This window comes from Microtus oregoni, unplaced genomic scaffold, assembly GCF_018167655.1.
Source record: "Microtus oregoni isolate MIOR12 unplaced genomic scaffold, Mior012 000099F_ref0000060, whole genome shotgun sequence".
Lineage (NCBI taxonomy): Eukaryota > Metazoa > Chordata > Mammalia > Rodentia > Cricetidae > Microtus > Microtus oregoni.
In genome coordinates this window covers 2,420,898-2,444,350 of record NW_024544712.1, presented here as the reverse complement: position 1 = coordinate 2,444,350, position 23,453 = coordinate 2,420,898, and the positions used below count along the sequence as shown (strand labels likewise).

Here is a 23,453-nt window from a genome sequence, read left to right as displayed (position 1 = left end):
TTTTCTTGTAACTTCCTTCCCATGAACTTGGAATCAATAAAGAAACAATTTTGAAAACTCTTAAGAGGTGTGAATTTTGGAATTTTTCTTGGTTTGTGGGGAATATGTCACTTTTGTTTTGTTGCAAAATGAACAGGAGCTGGAAAGAGAAACAATTGGCTATCCTAATTTGTGTTTACATTATCGAGTGTCTTATTATCAAAGTAATATGTGTGTGCACGCATGTGGCATGTGTATGTGTTCTTTACCAACATTAGATGAATTTTCAGTTAAAGATAATGAGAAGGCTTCATATTGGAAGAAAATAATAGTTACATTTGCATGGCTATTTTCTATGCCAAGATTTTACAGTAGTTCTTATATTTAATTCTCACAGCCATGCTAATGGGTGAAGGATATATCTCAATCTAAAAAAAATGGGGAAAACCAGGCTCTAAGACAGCCTTCCTATACTGTGACTATTTGTGGTGACCCCCAAAATAAAACTATTTTCATTGCTGCTTTCATAGTTATGATTTTACTAATCTAAATATTTGATATGTAACCCAAGGGGTATCACTACCCACAGATTAAGAACCACCACTCTAAGACATTTGATAAGGTTGAAAATGTCACTCAGCTAGGTCTTGGTGGACCTGTAGTTCAAGTGCTGTCCATTCAAGTGCTGTCCATTCAAGGCATCTCACATTTACGTAACTCTTTGAACGCCTTTAAGTGTCACTGATACACCAATGACCTGATTTCCATTTCTAACCTTATTGATTCCTCTGATCTCTATACTTGAAAGCTTAATGTTTGTTTCCCCATCAATATTTTCATATGAATTTCCTTGTCTCATCTAGGACATCTCAGTCAATATAGCCAGTCTATCAGGAAGCTTGTTGGCTCTTCCACAGCAATCAAGTCTTTATTCATGAACTTGACTGGAGCAAGCTTCCATCCTTGTTCATCTGGCCAGACTCCTGACTTCCAGACTCACTGTCCATCAGACAGAATGGTTTGTGATCAGCAAAAATCAGGTTATGTTTAAACCCCTAGAAACATCTAAGTTCTTCCTCAAAATCCCGAGTCTTTACCTGCTCCTTCAAGATCCTCGGATATTTACTAATGTTTGCTCTCCCGCCAAAAATGAGTGTCTCATTGTCATGAAATGTCCTCAGTTATTAAAACATTAAATGTCCTATTCTGTAATCTTTGAAAGACATGAAGAATGTCTATCTAAAATATATCTACGCACATCTAGAAAATATTAACTAACATGACTACAAGCTTTACTATTATCGATGATTATCCATTAACAACCTATATTTCTTAATTATACAGTACATATTTAAATGAACTACACAATCACAATAACTTAATCAAAATCAGAAACACTTATATATATAACAAAATTGACCTTAAATCTCTATCAATAAAGCAAAATCTACACTAATGCAAATTATTAATACCTATATCATATCCCCCTTTAAATGTAAAAGAACATTTATAAACATTTTTTGGGAATATGGGCGCAGTTATTTCTCTCCAAACTGCTTCCTGCTGAATGGGGGCGTCGTTAATTAGGTCTTTCATGGTATAACCCGTGTGCTAGTTTCATCTCAGTTGGCAGTTGAGCGAAGCAATTTTTTGAAGGCGTTCACACCAACCCTTCAGGAGGGCGTGGTCCATCATACCAAATCGGAATAGAAGAAATGAACAGTGTCTCATCCTCTGTGAAAACAAAATAAGAAACTCCTTTCCAAAGTATCATATCCTTAGATTCAAATTCAAAATATCTATGTTGGATTAGTTCAGCAACATTTATAAATAAATATCTTTTAGCAGCTGTTGCTCCTTCCTCAGCATTCAAATAATTCAAAGAGAGCATAATAGCATACAGTATCAAGATTCTCTATGTATTTTCCATCTTTGTACAGCTTTGTTTTAACCTCTATTTCGTTTATTTTTACTTTTAACTTTTTGCTTTTTGAGACAGGTTCTCTGTATCTTTGACCTGAAGTAACTCTGTAGACCAGGCTGTCTTTGAATTATCAGAGATCCGCCTGTCTCTGCCTCCCAGGCATTGGGATTAAAGGTGTATGCTAAGACACCTTGAACTCACAGAGAATTGTTTGTCTCTGCCTTCTAGGCACTGGGATTAAAGGCGTGTGCTACCACACACAACAACTCTCTTCCTTTTTTTGTTTTTTACTTTAAGAACTTCAACTTTTAGTCTGCATATATTTTTAACACACTTTAAACCATTCAGAAATTTTCTCTGTCTTTGAATCTCTCTTTACTGTATATCTCTCTTTTTCTGACCACATGAATCTTTAATTTACCAAGCAATCTCAGTAGGACTAAAGGTGTGGCTTTGCCAGCTAGATCCAGTCCTTTCCTTAGCTTTCCAGCCTCATGGCGGATACACAGGCTGTAGCCATGTTTACTGCAACAACTGTATGGCATTTCAAGGTCCCTGCCAGCAAGTGAGCTACAACAGACAACACTCAAGTCCTCTCTCGGTAGCCGGCCCTCCTGCCTCAAAGAGTCAGAGTTTGCCCTGGCAGGATGGCCCAGAAAGCCGGCATTTTTAAACGGCGCAGCTTTTTTCCTGCTACGGCTGAAAACCGAAAAGCATGCGTTCAGCTTTTCGTCAACACCGTTTAAGTGTTTCGTGGCAGGACCTCTTAATGAGCTGCAGGCTTTGCAGCTAAAGCTGAGTCAGGAAGCTTCTCTTAGAAGAAAGCGCATGCTTGCCTCTAACAAGCAGAGCAGACCCGAGAACACAGGGAGTCTAGTTGCCATCAAACAAATCGTAGCACTTTACTCCAAATGCTCTATTCAAAAGCTCTGTCTTCTGCAGGAGCCAGACAGAGATGGCAATGGCGGCACTGCCCCAGGAAATCGCGCTTTAAAATGACAGAGCGTTTTTTCTGCTACTGTTGCCAAATCAGGAAATCTCTCTACAGCACGCCACCAACAAACAGCAAAAATCTGTGTTAAACTCTCTCTCCCTTATTTTTAAGTCTTCTCAGGTTTTTTAAGTGGGTTTAGTCCATCACGTGGGGTGCCATCTGAAGTAATAAGGGCGGTGGTGGAGGGGCTGCATCCCCAACACCCCAGCCGCCTGCCCGGCTAGCTTATGCCCCGAAATAATTACACAGACACTGTATTCTTTTAAGCACTGCTTGGCCCATTCTCTTCTAGGCTAATTCTCACATATTAATTTAGCCCATTTCTAATCATCTGTGTTGTGCCCCTAGGTGCACTTACCGGGAAGATTCTAGCCTATGTCCATCCTGGGTCGGAGCTTCTTAGGGTGCATCTGCCCAGGAGCCAGGAGCATGGCGTCTCTCTCAGGCGTCTGCTCCCGAGTGGAAAGCGGTCGAGTCTCTCAGCTCACTTCCTCTTCCTCCCAGCATTTTGTTCTGTTTACTCCTCCCACCTATCCTCTAACCAATAAAATGGGCCAGGGCAGTGCCTTTATTAGCCAATGACCTTCCTCCATCACGGCTTGGATCACATAAGTGGTTAACGTTATAAAATGCCTACTAATTTATGGTTTGCCTTTTTAAAAAAGTTTCATCCTTCTCCCCTTCTTTCAAACAAGGCTTTCATTTCTGCTGCCCTCTCAGCACATGGTCTTTCACTGGGATCATAATGCATCATTTGATTATTTCTTTAAAAATTATACACTTATTGGTCTTCTCAAAACATTTGCAGCCTTATTGCTAATTAAACATGATGGATTCGGGGTCTTGGTTTGCCATCTGGGCTATGTGTCTCAGAACATCTTTTTTTGTGATGATTCCAAGAAGTCTCCTGGAGTGGAAACAAAACAGAAAAAAAGAAGTCAGTCTGACAGAAGAGATTCATGACCAAGCTCAGGGACAGACAAAATTGCCTAGCTTCCTTTGTAGGTAAGAAGGACCAATAGAATGTGCTCCAGCCAATGGCCTGTGTGCAAAGGTGACAGGTGCCTCTCTCAGGTCTCCTGTGCAGCTCTCTTGTCTTCCACTCTCCTCACCTGGCATCCAGGGACAACAGAATCAGTGAAGGACTCTGATGCACAGAACACTGGTTAATAAGTCATGAGACTGAAAGACATGGATCCCTGAATGACTGTGGCGAAGAGCCTGTACCTGCAACTAGGATGGAATAAGTGAGAAAAATGATTCTTTCTTTCTTTGCTTGTACATTTTGAGACAGGCCTATGCAGGCCATGCCTTAAACTTGAAGTCCATGTCAGACTGAAATTTCTGATCTCCCGGCCTCAGTATCTCAAATGTAGGATTATAAACACACATTCACACACACACACACACACACACACACACACACACACACACATATATATACATACATATACATGATTAGCATAAAAAATAAATGGTTATTGCATAAGTCACTGATATCACAAGTTTGTTTGTTACACAGGCTGTGAACCTACAGTGACTAACACCATGCCTTCAATTTTAAGATTGTAATCAGTTTATAAAGAGCTATTAAAGCTATTGTCACAACTTGGCCACACCATAAAAAGTCTGAATATAAGGGTTTTCTTAGAATAAGAAATTAAGGTAGACATGGTAGTATATGCCTATTAATACTAGCACCAAGCAAGCAGAGACAAGAAGAATGCCATATGTTTGAGATTAGCCTGACCTACAGAGGGAGCTCCAGGCAAGTCTGGGGTACAAAGAAAGACTGTATCTAAAAGAAAGTATTCTACTTTTAATTTTTTTTGTTACTAGATGGGTAAAGTACAACATACACTCTGACCAAATACACATATCATCTCCTCTTCTAAAATTCCCTTGTATTCAATTCTGAAGAGTGTCAGTCTCTAGGGTTTGTTTTCTCTCTCTCTCTCTCTCTCTCTCTCTCTCTCTCTCTCTCTCTGTCTCTCTCTCTCTCTGTGTATGTGTGTGCAGACAGGGACACACACACACACACACACAGAGGCACATGCAAATACATATGCGCGGTACATGTACTTCATTGTGTACACGTGTGTGCCAAAGCCAGAGGTTAACTTATGGGTCTTCCTTCATTGCTAAACACCTTATTTTTAAAGACAAGTCTTTCATTGAACCTAGAGCTCATTGATTCAGCTCGGCTTGAGCAAATGAGCTTCAGAGACCCTCCTGCTTCCTGCTCCATCTACCCTATAGTGCTATGGTTGCAGATATGCAATACTACACCCTGCTTTTATGATGTTAATCAGCATACAAACTCACAATTTCACAGCAAGCACTTCACCAACTTAGCCAGGAACCCAGTTCCCAGAGTTGTTGTTATAGGTTTATCTGAACTGTACAAACCTAGAGACTGGGATGCAAATAGGCCTCCTGGATGATACTATGCCCATCTGAACCAACATTCATGCCAACCTTGCCTTCATTCTTCTATTAAATACTTGAATAATGGTCTGTGGAATCAAATCTTCTCCCTTTGGTGAAGTGAATTTTCCTACAAAGACAATGTGAACAAATTTCTTTGGAAAACATTCTATCACCTAGTAAGTTTGCTCCATCTCCATCACAATGGGAAAAAAAGGATCAGGAAGCAAGCTCCAACAGCCTCTCCTCAGAATTATAGAGCAATATAAATGACAGGCCTCTACTTAATAGGGCTGTGTTAAGCCCCATAAAAATTAGAAATCACAGATACAATGCACTGTCATTTCACTCAAGCCTAATTAAGCCAACTCATGTTGTGCTACCTGGTAGTTAATATGAAAAAGCTACATTTGTCAAGGGGTGGCCATGTCAGCTACAGCTGGTGAACAAATCAGGCTGTCGCTGATCACACTGGACCTTAAACAATCTAGGAACTGTGGTATCTTTTTGCTGCTATTTTCTCAAGGTAATCCTCCTGTCTCAGGTTCCTCTGTGTTGGGAATACCAGGCATAAGCCACCACACCCAGCAAAATATGTACCTTCAATGTCTCACAACACAGTAAAATTCTATTGAAGCTGTTTTGTGGAACAGAAACGCTGCTCTGGCAAATCTGCCAAGATGACCTGCAGTCTTGGAATCACTCAGCCTGTACTGCTGTAACAAAATGCCACAGACATGGTGGCTGAATTAAAGTGTAAGATCAAGGTGCCAACAGAGCAGTTTTCCCAAGGCTTATCTTCTTGGGGGACAGATGGGGACCATCATGCTCCCGCTGTGTCTTCATATGGCCTCCTCTCTGTTTATAGATACTCTTTGGGTTCTTCCTCTTTTTTAAGGGACACTAGTCCTGTTGGATTAAGGATCTACCAAAATGGCCTCATTTAACCTTAAGGCTCAGTGCTTCTCCTCACACAGCCATACTAGGGTTAGGGCTTTACTATAGTAATTTAAAGGGAGACAATTCAGTCCTTCCCAGGACTTCAACTGTCTATATTGGATAACTGTGATAAACCATTCCCTCTGAATGCTTCCCTTTCTACATCATAGGAAATTCTAAAACTTATATAATACGTTGGACTGGCTTAAGTGAACTTATTGGGTTCCACATATGTTGGTCTACTAATATGTTGGTCTAGTCCTCAAACAACCTAATGGAACTAAACATTGATACCCTTCTTGTAATGGCATGCTAGCTTCTCCTGGGAATCCATCCACAAGTGTGACCAAAGCCAAGGGAAGTGCGGTATTCTGGGCTTCTTACATAGGAATGAGCCTGGCTTCAGCTAGTAACTCCTGAAAATCCTCTTTTCAAACTTGATTTGTCTCAGATGTTTGGGGATCAACTGCCATAATCAGGGTCCCTGCATTCATCCAATGAGAGGTGATGATTTTCCCAGTGACACTGTTATCCAGTATTAGGTCAATCACCATGCTTCAGTAGAAATATCACTGAATCCTCAATATTGCCCTTGGGTCTTCATAGTCATATGTAGCTTTTGAGACCAATATTCCAGAGGCCTGAGTCATGTCAGAGGCTTGAATGCCCCAGGGAAAGAAGACAGTTTTCCCCTTGGGGTCAGATATAATTTGTTCTCATTCTGCTGATACTAATTAGTTTCAAGAATACAACAGAGCTAGCAAGGGGATTTGATGCTGGGAGAGGTCACTGTTTAAACCCAACTGGGAGTGTCTAGTGAGGATCCCTCCTAGATGGCTCTAGCTGAATATGTTCTATCCTTGATCTAAATGATACTCTGTACTCTTCTGCACTCCAGCAAGGCTTTACTCATGACTTCTCTACTTTGATACTTGTGGTAATTGGGGCGTTCTTTGTAGGGAGTACCCTGTCCTGTACATTACTCAGATTCTAACTGCTACTTGCTAGCAGGACTGCTACTCACCCCTGACCTCCCCCACAAATGTAGCAACCAAAATTTCTTCAGATACTACCAAATGTTACCCCTTATTGAGAACCTACTGTCCAAACTAAAAAGAAGGGAGGGAAGGACTAAATTAATTAAGTGACCTCATTACTAAGCAACCCCACTTCTGGTTATATAGTCAAGAGAACTAAAAACATGTCTGCTTAACAACTTACACACTAATCTTATTTCCCAATAGACCCAACTGGAAACAGCCCAAATGTCTAGCAATAGAAAAATAAATAGACAAACAGTGGTTTATCCATACACTGAAAAGTTATGCCAGGCAGTGGTGGTGCACACCTTTAATCCCAACACTTGGAAAGTAGAGGCAGGCGGACCTCTATGAGTTCGAGGCCAGCTTGGTCTACAAGAGCTAGTTCCTTTACAAACCCCAAAGCTACAAAGAAACCCTGTCTTGAAAACCCAAAAAAAATGTTATTCTGTAACTAAAAACATAGATGAATCTTGAAAATACTATACTAAGTGGAAAAGCCAATCACAGAAGGGCATACAGTATATTACCCCCTTGATATGACACATCCACACAGCTAAGATAGTAGATCAGTGATTGCCTAAGACTAGTACAAGATGTGACAGCTAAGGGATACAGGCTTTTCTTTAAAAGTAATGGGAATGTTTTGGCTTTGATGGTGATGATGGATGCAAAATTCTTTTTCTATTCTAACTACCTAATTATATATTTTAAATGGGTGAATTGCAGGTTATGCAGTTATCTCAATAAAGCTTTAAGAGGGCCAGCAAGATGACTTAGCAAATAAAAGTGCTTGCTGTGCAAGGCTGAGACCTGGATTTGATTTCTGGAACCCAAGTGAAAAAAAAAAGTCAGGATACAGCAGCATGCATCTGTAACCCCAGCATTTCTACAGCAAAATGAAAGACAGAGAGAGGATAAGCACCTGGGGATGCTTAGAGAAGACGGTAATGTAAAGTCCACAGCAGAACAGAAACAAGAGAGACTCTGCCTCAAATGAGACGACAGGAGAGAAACAACTCCCAAAAGTTGTCCTCTGGCCTTGACACATGATCTGTGGTGCACATGTACTCATACACTGCCTCACAAGCATATAATATGCACATTCACAGCCAATTCTTATTCTTATTAATAAGTATTAAATTATCATTATTATAAAAATTTCATCTGTAAAAGAAAAGGGAATCAATAGAAACAAAGACAGGATCACATGGACTTATACAAAGTCCACCTCTCCGTTCAGATGCTAAAATCTGGTGATGGGAATAAAGGACAGGTGAAGAACTCTAGTGTAAGGGACCAGTTGCTGGAAGTGGAAAAGCATGGTTATTTTCAAGTGTTAGGAATCCGGTGTTCTTTCAAAATTAAAAAAGAAAATAGTTACAAAGCTAATTGCGTACAGTTATAATATGCCACTAAGTAAACCATGATCAAGAATGAAATATGAGCAGATCAGCTAACAGGGACAGAGCATTCATAGTTGCTCTTCTGGTGGCAAGGGCCCCCCAGCTGAGCATCCTCAACATGTAAACAGTGCTTCAGCTTAACAAGCTCACTCATCTTCTGTTTTATGCGAAAACACAGATCATCATGACTACCTCTGTAACACTTGCCTTGGGAGATGTCACTTAGACTGGATTCCTTATTCCTTATTCCATAGTAGATGACAAGTTCCTTAGCTTTTTTTGTGTGTGTGGTGCTTAGGATTGAACCTAGAGACTCACACATGCAAGGTAAGCACTCTACTACAGAATCATGTTCCCCATCCTCTAAAGTTTTTTTTCTTTTGAGATAGGATCTCACTAAGTTGCCCAGGCTGATCTTGAACTCACTATGCAGCCTAGGCAGCTTTGACTTTGCCATTCTCCTGACCTAGCCTCCTGAGTACATGGGATTTCAGGCTGGAGCCACTCATCCAGGGGACTTTTAATTTTAACACTTGGTTTGAGTGGTGCTGGGCATGGAACTCAGAATCATGTGCACACATTAAGTGATGTACCACTGATATATATCTCTGGCCTTCTATTTTAAAAACCCTTTGAGCCTTCTCCAGTTTTCAGCCACAATGAATGCTCAGTAAAAACACTAACTACAGTAATATCTCCTTGCAAAACCTATGGTCACTATCATTTGCAAGGTGATGAAACCATACATACATACCCTTCAATTGTCTATCTAGTCTGGACCTTGTTTTATTATCTTTACCCTTGAAACAGAAACCAAAGATCTAATATAGCCATGCGTGGTAACATGGGCCTATAGTCTCGGCTCATGGAAGGCTGAGGCAATAGGATCACTTGAGCCCAGAAACTTGGGGGCCAGGCTAGATAATTCGGTGAGATCAGTACCCTAACCACTACCACCACCACCCACAACAACAACAAAAATCAAGCATTTATAGCTCTGAAAACCTCTTCAAGTTCTGTGACTATAAAGTATGCAAGTTAGATTGGTTCCAGCAGCGCTGAGGAAATATGCGTTCTAGCTCTGCCTTGGCTTTGAGCATAAACTACACCCTGGCCTGCAATGGCAAAATATCAACCCAGAAGGAAGCAACATCAAATCTAGCAGGCGTCATTAGTGGCAGTGAATGTCCTGTTTGATTTAAATAAAGTGTTTGAACTCCTAGCTACTTTCTGTGGCACTCTGAAAATCAGCGAATTTGAAAATGGCCAGATTTATGCCAAAGGACCTAAACTGCAGACTGAAGCAGCTGAAGTCTTCTGAGACAGCTGCCCAGACCCCTGATTGGGGTGCACCCAACAAGGATAAGGGAAACCTAAAATAATCACCCAGACTTACTTTTCCTTTCTAGAACAACTAGGGGTAAAAACTCACCCAAACTTCATCTTAGTTCCTGAAGACTTCTTAGATTACCACACTCTGTGTACAAAGCACCTCTGGTTCCTAGTCTAGTTTTATGAAAATTCTGGGCCCCAGGCCCAGGGATAGCCTGCAGACAATCAGGTCAATGGACAGGCTCAGACCCTCATCCACTAGAACAGGGAAGGCACATGGCAATGGGACGCATCAAAACCATGAGCTAGCTTGAGCTGTGCCTGCCCTGGCTGAATGCCCAAGGAGAAGATGAAAGGCCTCACAAACAAGGATCCCTTGCCAGCACTATTGTATCAGCATCTGTATTTGTTTAAAACATGTAGAGCCAAAGAGAGAGAGGGAGCGTCGTTTTCTCTTAGAACATTCAGAGCCAATTTCAGCACCCAGATCTTCACAGGAAAACCTCATGGGGCTCCAAGAGGTATAAGTGGGCATTGGGGGCAGAATTTCCTGACTGAACTAGAAATTCCAATGATAACTGACATCAGCCTATTTTCGAGGAAAGGAGAAACTGCTATACACTTGAGATGGCCTGGGCAATCATTGTAGTATTTACTCCATGCTGAAAACCCAAGTGCAGATATTCATTTCAGTGGTTTTCAAAGCGGGATCCCCAGGAGCTTGTGCATTCTCTGTATAGGAAGGGGATTCTAGTGTGTGTTCAAGTGCGAGGAAGTAGAGAGTACCTCCAAAATCCATGGGCAGTGTGATCTGTAGCCTCAGTGAGAATGAAGGAGAAACCTGTCCTGCCAATTCGATGTTCTACAGGTAAATGTGCACACTGAACGTTTGCAGTCTGTACCCCTGTTACTAGATCAGCAGGAAGAAGCCAAATGAATAAGATTCCTTAATACTTAGCCCAAGATCCTTCTACTATGACACTACTTTTTTTTAAGTCAAATTTGTGGCTTTGGTGCAGGAAATGTGTTGTACACTGTAGAATATTTAGCAGCACTGACTCTGGAAAAGTAGACTATGTTAGACCTCTGGAATCTATTTGTAGATCACACACACACACACACACACACAAATACACACACACGTACTGGTCATCCACCCACATTCTGTCCTCATGTGAGAGTTAAGAGCCACACCCAACCTGCTTGCTCTGATGAATTCCCATTCCCTCCCTTGACTCCTTCACAGTAACTCAAGAGCAACAGCCCTTCAGACATCCACTTCACAGCCAACTTTGTTTTTCCCCCCAAGGGAAAATATTTATTGTCATATTGTATTTCCCAATGATTTATCCAGTGTAAAATGTACAAACTTACTGTGTATTTTAGATTCACATTCTTTTAAAATGATGTATGGTTGATGAAGTTTTCTAGAACTATGCACCTAAGTCTATTTTCCCCAGAGTTCTTGCAGTTTGATTGCTGCTGCTTTTTGGCATACTACTAGGGTTGTGAAGAGCTTTTATGCCATGGAATTTGATAGCTTGATGATATCATTGCTGAAACTTTTGCTTTGTGTTCTTATAGGGCAGGAAATCAACAACACAAATATCAAATGGCCACGGTAATGCCTAAGGTATAGTTCCCTGGGGGCCATTCTTCAGGCTCAGAGGTGTGGCTCAAGTTCAATAGCCTCGGAAGAATGTGCAGAGAAAGGTGTCCAGTCATCTGTCCTCTCTACTCCCAGCTTGGAGGCTGGAGATAAGAGAACTGCTGTATTTCTTCCTAGGCCAAGTGACACATAGCAGAAGAAACAAGCTGCTCTTTAGCTCCTCCCTTTGTCTCAACCTTCAGACTGAACACAGGCAACAGGATAGCCTAGAAGGCTATAGTCTAGTCTAGAAGTTTCTCCCTCTTCCCTCTGCTCGAAATTCCCAAGCTTCTTGTACATTTTCTTCTCAAGACATTCAACTCAGCTTAGTGGTATCATCTCTCAAGGACTGGGCCACTCCAATGGAGTTCCTTAAAGGCAGACACATTAAAGCTGGCCATAGTACACATATTTTCTTCCCTTGTCTGGATACTCACCCACTCCGTGTCACCAGGCATTGCCGGAGCCCCAGTTTCCGGAAGATGTCCACAACAGTCTCCATGGGTGTGTGGTCTGTGACAGTGAAAGGGCTCAAGTTCAAGATACGCCTCAATTTCAGGGGATGTGGGCTGTTAGCAGGCAGCTCAGGGGGCTCCTCTGTGAAGTACATGATGGAATTGCTCACGATGCCCTCTTGCCTCTGTCTGGCATTCTCTAGAATAATGGCAAAGAAAAAAATGATAAGACACACACAAAAAATCTTGTACTTAACTACCCCACCTGCTCTTATACAGCATCTCACAAAGGGGAGTTCTGAGGGCAAAAGGCACAGTCATAACAAGTACTTCAGCCAAACATATGTGAACCTGGCATCCTCACATGCTGTGAGAGGGGGCCCCTGCTGTGACAAGAATGTTCACTGCCAATACCTTGCAAGATAGGCCCCCACCAACATGGCCTTTTGCAAATGTCCACTGTTTTTTTCCTAGACTCCAGAGCACTCCAAAAGACCAAAGGTCCTTCATCCTTGCTTTTACACCATCTCACCATGGACTGAAGTTCATGAGGACAAGAAACCTCATTTCACTGCCCAATAACCTTAGCACATTGATTTTTACAAATGAGCTTACAACTGGCCTAAATGGCATTATGAATCCTAGAGGAATGAGAAACCAATAATACTTGTCCAGGCTCACAGCCCAGAAATGCAGCTCAATCCCAAATATGACCCTGGGGACCAAAGAAACAAGCCCAGAAAAGCTACATCCCTCTGCTTCTTAATTCTCCTCTCTTTAAAATGTGCCATTTCATAGATTTCACAAAGAAAGACAGTAAAACTGTTATGGTGGCAATTAGTCTATTTCTGTCTGTAGGCAAGGCCATATGAAGCTAAAGAGAAAGTAGAGTAACCGGAATTCATTAGAAATACAGCTTAATGTAGTGCTAGAAACCCAAGCTATTTTAAGTCACACATGAAATAAATCCATCGGTCTCAAGATATTTCTCCAAGGCCATTTTCCTTCTCTTGGAATTTTAATCTTCCTTTTAGTTCATGGGAAAAGGTTAGGGAAAATGTACAGCAGGGCCTGCCTTAAAAAATGAATTCCAGTACAATTCTTAACCTTCTCAAAGACTACTATTCTCCTATATTGTTCCTTCAGAAATAAAATTCTTACTGCCTCCTCTAAGAGCATTTAGTGCAATAGAGTACACTAATGGAAAACTGGCGGCATTTGGAGTCAGGCTGAGTCTGAAAGGGGGGCTCTGTTGTAAAGAGGAAAGGAGGACCTGCTGGGCAAATGCCTGCACATTATACGGGTCAGTTTGAATCCTGTTATATCAAATGGGATGTGATTCAACCACAAATACCCAATGACACTGATGTGCATGTTTTCAACTGCAGGTCCTACATAATCCACACTACAGGCTACACACTGTGCTCTTGTTTCCTAATCCAAGGGGTTCTGTCTTAAAGCTCTCAGGCACAGAGGCCATATTCAGTACATACTTATTTGCTCATTTCCACAAACCAATATATTCTCTTAAAGCCCTACATAACATAATTTCCATCCACTTAAACAATCATATTTGAACATCAGGATTGGATCAAGCCACAAGCCTTAATCAAGAACTGATCACATGGATTTGCCAAGTCCCTCATAAAACCAACCAGCCCAGATGCTGAAATAAATAGCAAGCTCATGTTTCCTCAGAATCTACTGATACTGTTTGAGCCTTGATAATAACAGCTACACATTCAATGAAGAAACCTTGATAATAACAGCTGCACATTCAATGAAGAAACCTTGATAATAATAGCTACATATTCAATGAAGTCTTGCACACCAGCATATCATTTTTTGCCAAGTTCTAAGCATGCAGTAGGCACAAAACATTTTGTTAATGATTTATTTTTGACAGGTGGTGGTGGTTCATGCCTTTATTCCCAGCACTCAGGAGGCAGAGGCAGAGGCAGGCAGATCTCAGTGAGTTTGAGGCCAGTCTAGACTACAGGGTGAGTTCCAGGATATCCAGGGCGACACACACGCACATGTGTGTGAGAGAAGGGAGGATCTAGAGAGAAAGAGAGAGAGAGAGAGAGAGAGAGAGAGAGAGAATTTATAGAGGCCAGAAGGAGGCATTGGACCCTCTAGAACTGGAGTTACATATAGATAGATATACTGGCAGTTGCAAGCCACCTGACATGGGTGCTGAGAACTCAACTTGGATCCTTTGGAAGTTTAGCAAGTGCTCTTAAGTTGCTGAGTCATCGTTTTAGCCCCAACACAAAACGTTTCTGTCACATGCATGCATATAAGCATGAATGGATAAAATCTACTAAATGTCTTTGTCGTGAAGAATAGAGCCTATTTCATGGAGGAAGGAGGCATTAGAAAGGAATGTCCAGGGGCTATCCACCACCAGGCAAGGATTTTAACCATCAGGTAGGGTAAGATAGGAATCTGAGCTGTGCTTCTTGCTATTCTGGGATGACAATTGTTTCTCCTTTCACAATGGCTCTCCTAGGTCACTTTGAAACTTTGAAAGGTTTACATTAAGGTTTCAAACTCTAGAGAAGGGGGTGCTATACATATACCTCTGAGTCATATCTTCAATCTTCAAACATACTTTTTTTAACACACAAACGACATGAAGAAAATGCACTGAATATTAGCAATGATGGCCCTTTTGAACAGTAGTGAGAATGAAGCTACTGCATGTACTGTCTTTTTAGGATCCTAGTCTATTTGGATGCATACCTTGCTAAACCTGGATGGAGTGGGGAGGGCCTTGGACTTCCCACAGGGCAGGGCACCCTGTTCACGCTTAGGACTGGAGGGGGAGGGGCAAGGGGAAAAGGAGGAGTGGTGGAGCAGGAAGGAAGTGGGAGGAGGGGAGGAAGTGGAAATTTCGATTGGTATTATTTATAAAGTAATAAAAAAATAATCTGCTGAAAAAAAGAAATCATTAGCAAAAAAATTCCAATTTTTTTCAATAACATAAGAGCTTGAATTACCTTTACTTTTAAAATGTAATAAAAACTTCATTTTTAAATTTTTGAGAGTTCAAGCACTTAAATGTTTCTTTCAGTGTTTTTACTGTAGAAGGCTTCATCATGATATTGTACTAGAACTAGTCTGGGTGGACACAGTTCCTTTAAAAATGATGTATATTGGACTTTCCACAGGGCAGGGAACCCTGACTGCTCTTCGGACTGGAGAGGGAGGGGGAGAGGAGTGGGGGGAGGAGGAGAAGAGTGGGAGGAGGGGGAGGGAAATGGGAGGCTGGGAGGAGGCGGGAATTTCTTTTTTTTTCTTTCAATAAAAAAAGAATCAAAAAAATGATGTATATTTCATGAGCACCTACTAAAGCTGCTCGACTTCATATTCCACTTTCCAGCAGCAAGAGTGTCAGATGCAAAGAGGGTAATAAATACAGTGTTGGGGAAATGAATTTCACATAATGGGACTGATAAAGAAAAATTTAAAAATTAGAAATAAGCAAATACCCACAAAGTCTATGAGTGGCTTCAAAGCAATGATTCTTAACTGGATTCAGATTTGTCCCCAGTCTTAAGAGAATTCGGTAATGTCTGGAGGCCCTTTGGGCTGTTACAAAATGGAAAGGGGGGAGTGCCACTGGATTTTAGTGGAGAGAAAGCAAGGATGCTATTCAAAACCCTACAGTGCGTCGGACAGTCCCAACCACATCCAAATGTCAGTGGTATTAAGGTTAAAAGCCTTTACTTTAGAGTAATTGCTTCCAGTGAGGCAAAGCTCTATCATTCACTTGGTTAAGAATGCTTCCATAAAACAAACACAATTAACAAGGAAGATTAAAATGGAAAATTGGAAGCAACCACTCTTGTGCTAAGTAGCAGAATGACATGATTTAAAGACTACATAGAAAGAAAAGCAGATTATTCTATTAGATACTATCCACCGAGGCGTGGAAAAATCTTACAGACGCTGTGTATTTTAACACATAGCAGAAAGTAATTAACACCACTATTCCACATGACCCATTCCAATAATTAACAGTGCTTCCAGACAGAAACCTCTACACTTAAGCGTCTGTCTGGCATATCTGATACCTATCTTCTCATTTGGTCCTGAAGGCGGATCCCTTTATGCAAGTAAGCATCTTCCATATGCTGGAGAATCATTATTAAGTCATCCACCAGATGAAAAACTTGCGAGTTCCCTAAACTCTTCCCCATAACTCTAACTTTCCATTCCTTTAATCATCTCTGTGGCTTCCCACTGAGTCCTCTTGGAACCTGTACTTTCTTTTTTTTTTTTTTTTGAACCTGTACTTTCTTAATTGCAGAAGCCAGGACTTGAAAACTCTGAGCCCTGCTGAGAACAGAAGGATCTTCATATTTGCAAAGAGTAATGAGAGGTAAAATCCACTTGCCAGGAGTTTGAACAAGGGTCACACACAGGGCCCCACTGGCTAAAAAACTCTGATGGCCAAGAGTTGGTGCTAACCATCATTCTCTAATATAAAGGCAATGGCTGGGTTCTGGCATTCCAGAGAAAGATTATGAACGACAAAACATAATAACGCATATGTGTGAAAACACTATTAGGAGAGCCATTACTTTGTTTGCTAATGTAAAAAAAAAGATTTGAAGTTTTAGAAGAAAAGAACAGATTGGAAGAAAATCCTTATTTTGCTTATTTCTCATTCTTTACTCATGATAACTTTCTTGAAAGTTCCTTGCAAAAGCTCTGCTTCTAATCCCCTTAAAAGTAAACTTGGCATGGGAGAGTTTTTAGCAGAATGTTTAATGTCCTATCCTGATAGTCATACAAGGGCATATAATTCCTCAAATACAGGCCTTGAATCTCACCACCAGAATGTGGTGATCCCTCAGCTTCCATGGCTTAGGAAAACAGCTTGTCTGATTCCCTGGAGCAAAATACCCCTCGCCTTTCAGCAAGTCGTGGAAATAACAGCTTCTGCACTATGATGGGCCTAATCAAAAGCACAGAAATATGATTTGCACTGCATGGTGTCTCTTCAGATATTCCAAACATAGCTTCTGAGGGGGTGCATGCTTGCAGAGCTTAAATTTCCTCCCCCGCCAGTTGATGCCAATTATCGCTTCCCACTTGATTACAGTAATGGATTTAACCAAAATAAGTAAGATGTCTCTTAGCAGGTGTGCCTGTAGCAACACAATTGGTAATGGATTATGTGACATTTATTATTTCAGGTTCTAAACTCAATCTTTGCATCAAAGATTTTTGGGGGGTTGAATGCATTTTAAAGGCAACTGATTATATTATTTTAAAACAAATCCAACCCTTCTTAAACAACTTTTTAACGATCTTATTATTTGTTGGGCAATATTCACCCCTCAAGGCACTTCCCTGTTCCAAGGCAGGACCTATATAAAGAGAAACATCTCTGAGCACTCATACAGGAATTTGCCATTGTTCCTAAAATGTAAACTCAAACTTTGTTTTCTGTGTGAGTTAACCATTAAAGTTAGAAGGCAGCAAGCACACTACACAAACATTTGGATAGCTTTAGTGGAAGATATCTTAAATATATTTTAAGCTATTTAGTACGGGGAAAGGGTTTTAAAAATAGAAAAGGAAGTGCCTGGGAAATAGGAACAAAGAGCCAGACCAAAGAGCAGTCTGGTGAAGATGTGTTCACAGTGAGGTAATCAGCAGTCAGGCAGGAGAAAGAAGTTCGCATTGTTACACTGCAGGGACATTCAGAAAGATGTGGTGGAAAGTAACACTGTCCTATGGGCAGGAAAATTGTGCCAGAGGTTTGTCCCCATGTGATATAGGGGTATTTCACAGGTCATGGAGCAAGATTGCTGATGGGCAGGTCTTGATGTTTGTCGTGTATGAGAAGATGGACTACACTGGTCTTTGCAACCGCTTACATCCTGAGGTCCACAGAACTTCAGTCCTCTGAGGCACATTATTTCTCCTTGCCTAGAGCTCTCTCTATAACCCTTACCCAGGTCTATCTCTTGCTTTCCTTCCAGTGTAGCCATCCCTGGCGAAAAGGATCCATAGATTATCTTCCTTGAACAGCCTGTCTTTGGAATATTCCACCCGTATATCATTCCTTTCTCTGTTACCAAAGGAAAGAGACTGACCCTCGGGGTGATTGACTTCAATTCAAACACTAGGAAAACCTAATCACATCAAACTAATTTCTAGTGATGCTGCTTGCTAACCCACATAGGCCCCAAGTGGTTGGATTGGAAATAATGGCAGAGACTGAAGCAAAGACTTGTGGGGTACCAGAGAGAACTCCCACACTTAATTGGGGGTGACTATGCTACCCAAAAGTCCATTTTTGACATAAGCTATGTTGTTTAACTTTGTTCTCAAGCATCCCTTCCTTTCAGCTTTAGTCAAAAATTCGTTTAAAAACAGCAGCAGCAATATAACTCCCAGCAGGAATAGACTTCCAGTGGCTGCCTGTACCCACAGCAACTACTTTCTAACCAGGGATATCTACCCCAGGGCTTGAGTTTAAACCTTTAAACCTTGGCTCTTCACAATGTGAGTTGGTGGCAGAAACACTGACATGCCTGGGAAGCTCAGAAGGACTACAGATTCTCAGCCTCCTGCGGGCCATATTAGTTCATTTAGAATTTATATCTTCTTTTCTTTTTTGGTGTTTTGAGACAGGGTTTCTCTGTGTTGTCCTGGCTGTCCTGGAATTGACTCTGTAGATGAGGCTGGCCTCAAACTCATAAAGATCTGCCTGTCTCTTCCTCCACAGTGCTGCAATTAAAGGTATGTGGCACCATCACCCAGCTCAGAATTTGTATCTTTTTTTTATTGAAACAATTTCCGTCTCCTCCCCGTCTCCCATTTCCTTCCCCCTCCTCTCACTCCTCTTCCCCCCCCACTCCATTCCCCCTCCCTCTCCAATCTGAAGAGCAGTCCGGATTCCCTGCCCTGTGGGAAGTCCAAGGTCCTCCCGCCTCCAGCATCCAAACAGGCCAGTTCATGCAGTAGGATCAAAACCCAGTGCCATTGTCCTTGGCTTCTCAATCAAAGCTTGGAAGACTCTGGCTTTTTAAAAAAAAATTTTCATTAAATGTGTTTGTACAACCACATAATCACAATGAGTGCACTGTATTTACATCACTTCTACCCCTTCTTCTCCCCTTCCAGCTCCTCCTATGTTTCTCTGCCATATCCTCCTCTAAGTTTCATGTTCCCTTCTTGTATAGATATTACATATATGCATATACATATGTATGCACACACAGCCCATTGACTCCAATTAGTGTTGCCCATTCGTGCACAGGTTTAGGACTGACAACTTAGGATTGAGTGACATTTGGGGGCTTGTCAAGGAAGCCCCTGACTTAGTGAGCTCCCTGAGACCCATATGCAGATTCGAGGGCCACAAAAGCTACCATTAGGCTCTTAGGGAAAGGTGAGAGTCTCCCTGTCCATACTCACTTATAGCCAAGATCAGCTCTCGCCTCTGGGCAAAGCCAATGAGACGCTCTGAGTCTCTGGAGACCACCACAGGAAAGCCGTTGTAGTCTGTCTCTTTGATGAGTGTCTCCACGTCCTCCACAGTCATGCTGTCCTGGGTGAGTACCGACAATGGTGGTTCTCCCCTCCGGGGCCGCATCACATCTGTGGCCAGGGTACGGTGGGTGAACTCATCCTTCACATCGAGAAATGGGTACCCATTCAGATGGATGTGAGCTTCATAAATCCCTTCTTTCCCAAAGGCATCAGCCACCCACTTGCTGGTGACAAGCTGCCATCAGGGGCACAATATACTCCAGGCCTCCAGTCAGTTCAAACATGATGACTACCAGTGACACCGTCATCCTAGTCACCCCACCTAAAACAGAAAACAGTGAGATGTGACAGCTCAGCCACAGACCCCATGAGAATGTGATTCGTGCAAACAGACAAGCTCGCAGAACAGAATTTCACCCCAGGCAAGCTCTCTAATGAGAACTTTCTGTCCATCTCATACTTGTTCCATGAAGTCAGTCCCACATGATGCCGGGGCTCAGGGAATGTTAAACCCAGCTTTGCATCAGGGACCTGTATTGCTCCACAGGGAGCTCTACTCCCAGGAACATGGGTGCCTATTCTCCCAGTTAATGTGCCTGACCCTTTGATGAGAGGGTCCTACCAGGCTAGCCAGGCTCCTGACAGTGCAAGCAACTCAGAAGCCAAGAAGCTGGAGAGATTATTATAATATTGAGTTGGACAGGGATCAGGCTTTAAATCCCTAGGTATTGAAAGGCAATTCCCACCAAATCCTACTCCAATAAACTTAAACCAGGATCTCTTAACCTCTGTACATGAGATAATTGGGGCTGGGCTATTCTATGTTATCAAGAAGGTGCTATGCTTGAAAGCTAAGCAATCGCTGTGCCTGCTACCCACTACACACAAGTGGCACTTATAGTTATGAAAAGGAAAAGTGTCTCCAAATATTACCAGAGGCAGAATCACTGCTTGCTTAGAAGCCATATTCTAGATGGGACAGCTATAAGACAGTAGAGATTTCATCACCATGGGCTCTGGATGGCTGGACAGAGGAGAATCCTTCTGCTAACACTTGAAGGCGTGTGTGTGTGTGTGTGTGTGTGTGTGTGTGTGTGTATCTGTATGTCTGTGTGTCTGTGTGTGTTGCACAAGACATGAGCTACTAAGATGTAGGAATTTGCTTGTTATCAGAGGATAGCCTAACCTTATCCCTAGTGAAGCCATCTCTTCTTTCTTGTCTGACTTCTAAGGGAGATCAGCACCCTGCCCTCTTCCTTCCCCACCTATGGCTGTACCTAGACAGGCTGCAGCTCCCACCATCGCATAAAGTCCTGGTGTGACACAGTCTGCTCCAGGCCTGCACCAATTCCTGAAGATGATCCAGTCATGGTGATGGTAAGCCAGCTGCTCTACACCGATTCCCACCATCCGGCCTGCCATGGCTCCTACAGCCATGCTGGGGATGAAGAGGCCTGAAGGAATCTCAAAGGGGCACAAAGAGAAAAGGTAGCCTGAGAAAAGGAGGCCCACTTCTACTGCCCAGTCCCAAGGAGAGTGAGAGTCCCCCACCCCATTTGCATGTGGCTTGGGTCTTCAAAGGAGACACAGCTCTTCAAAACAAGTAAGCCGGGAAAAGGTGAGACAAATGATTCGACCTGCTCAGTTGCTTAGTTGTTGAACTCCACTGCAGCTCAAAAAGAACACAGTTTGACACTTTCATTTCCTCTCCTTCAAAAGCCAGCCCCTCTGCCTGCTGTGCATCAAAGAATGATAAGCTTCACTGCAGATAACATTCCAAGCCAGCATCTGTCACTTGAGCCTCTCACAACTTTCTCACTCCCCGAACTGTGTCATTCACACTGGTTTTGAAAATTAAATGTCAAGCCACAGCATGAGAATAGATGAGAAAGGCCTTCAACTGTTCCCAGGTAAAATAAAGAAACTGAGTGCATTGTGTCACCATAGCAGTTCTGGATCCTTCAAAAGCTTTTCAAAGACTTAGTACTCTCTTCAAAGGGTGCTGGCTGGACACTTATCAGGGAGAGAGGATAAAAATCTCCCCTTCCTGACTAGACACAAATTTCAGAATATTTTTCAGCCATCTTAGGACAACAAGGAAGCAGACTGTGTGGCCTAATAGTAGTTGGTAGCGGTGAGTTTTCTACTTCTATGAATGAAAATATCTCTTAGCTTAGTTGGTTTATAGATGGGCTACAGAAGCTCTGACTCCCCGTGTTCAGTGAGAACCCACAAGCTTGGAGATCTCCCAGTGGCAGCTCCTCTCACCATCCCAGTAGTCATCAATCTGAAAATGGAGGCAGATCTTTAACCTCACCAAAGTGAAGGGGAGGAAGCAGCCTCTTGTGCAATTTCTAGAGTTTGGAATGATCTTAAAGAAACCGTCTCTTTTGGATTTCCCTTACTCCACAATCGTTGACTCCCTCTTAACTTCAATATAGGCCTTTCTTACTAAGCATAAAGGACTGATAGCATCTTCCTTGGACACAAAGACAAACTCCTTTGGTAGAAATGGAAGATTAAGAATGAGCCATCTACTTAATGAGTTCTACACATCCTGTGCCCTGTGAAATCATCATTTCTGAGAAGTTGCAAAAAGAAAACATTTGTGAATACCACACAATAATAATGGCTGCACATACTCATGGTTTGTGAAAATTCACTAAGCTTTTACTAACTCTGATGAATGGTATATTCTGATAAGTTTTTAAATAGAAATAATGGTACTATTCACAACAGCTAAGAGGCAAACCAATCCAAATGTCCATTAAAAGATGAATGGATAAAGAAAATGTGGAATATACATAGAATGAAATACTACAATAGTGAAATACTCCAATAAGAGGAGCAAAGTATTGGAAAATGGTACAACATTGGATGAACCTTGAAACCATGATGCTGAGGGGAAGGATGCCAGACACAAAAGGGCACTCATTCCATTCCATATATATATAAAATGTACAGACTAGGTAAGTCTACAGTCAGAAAACACAGAATGGCTGCAAGGGCTAGAGGAGGGGAGGATGGAGAGTAACTATCAATATGGCATCTTTGGTTGAATAATAAAGTTCTGAATCTAAATAGACAATGGTTATGCTGTATTATGGATGTACATAATGACAATGAACTCTATACTTTAAAATGATCAACTTGGCCAGGCATGGCATTAACATCTGCAATCCCAGAATTCAGGAGGCAGAGGCAACAAGTCCAGAGACAGTCTGGTCTAAACAGTGAGACACCACCTCAAAGAGAAAAAGAAAGCATTAATGTATCAGTGCCCTTGGAGGTATATACAGTTGGGCAGGGTTAAAACAGTCCTTCAAACCAGAATGGAAGAACCTGTTTTCTCTCCAAATTAGAAGCATGTGCTATTATGCACAGCTTTCAACGACTTCAAGAAAAGAGGCATACAAACAGCCCATGTCATGGGCCTAGTTAATCCAGACAGGGGAGCAATTACTTTGTGCTGTCATGATGATGATGCAGCAGGTAAACTGCTCAGTACAGATTCTCTAAATGCTGGCTTTGGGTGTGTCTCTCCAGAGCCCTGTACCTTTCAAGGGCTCTGTACCTCTCAGACCTAATGCATGATACAGACAGTTTTCAAGGGATGTTTACTGACTGAAATGGACGCCAAATTGGGCTTTGTTTGTCCACTGTCTGCCACTACCCACTCAGCAGGTAAACCAAGGCAATGAGGTGACTTGGTATCCAGCCCTGTTTCCAATAAATATCTTATAAATTAGGCTAGACCAATCCACCTACAGCTTCTTCAACTAGAAAATGTAAAT

General features: G+C 41.9%; 1 protein-coding gene across 1 annotated transcript in view; it reads right to left on the bottom strand.

Moving 5' to 3' along the window:
• Window positions 1-3,496: 3,496 nt before the first annotated feature.
• Window positions 3,497-23,453, bottom strand: part of LOC121443098 (H(+)/Cl(-) exchange transporter 4-like) — a 66,506-nt gene continuing 46,549 nt past the window's right edge. The window contains 5 exon segments of the mRNA XM_041644784.1: window positions 3,497-3,804; window positions 12,127-12,343; window positions 19,585-19,892; window positions 19,894-19,981; window positions 20,937-21,123. Of these exon segments, the coding sequence (XP_041500718.1) occupies window positions 3,714-3,804; window positions 12,127-12,343; window positions 19,585-19,892; window positions 19,894-19,981; window positions 20,937-21,123 (891 nt within the window). The 3' untranslated portion in view covers window positions 3,497-3,713.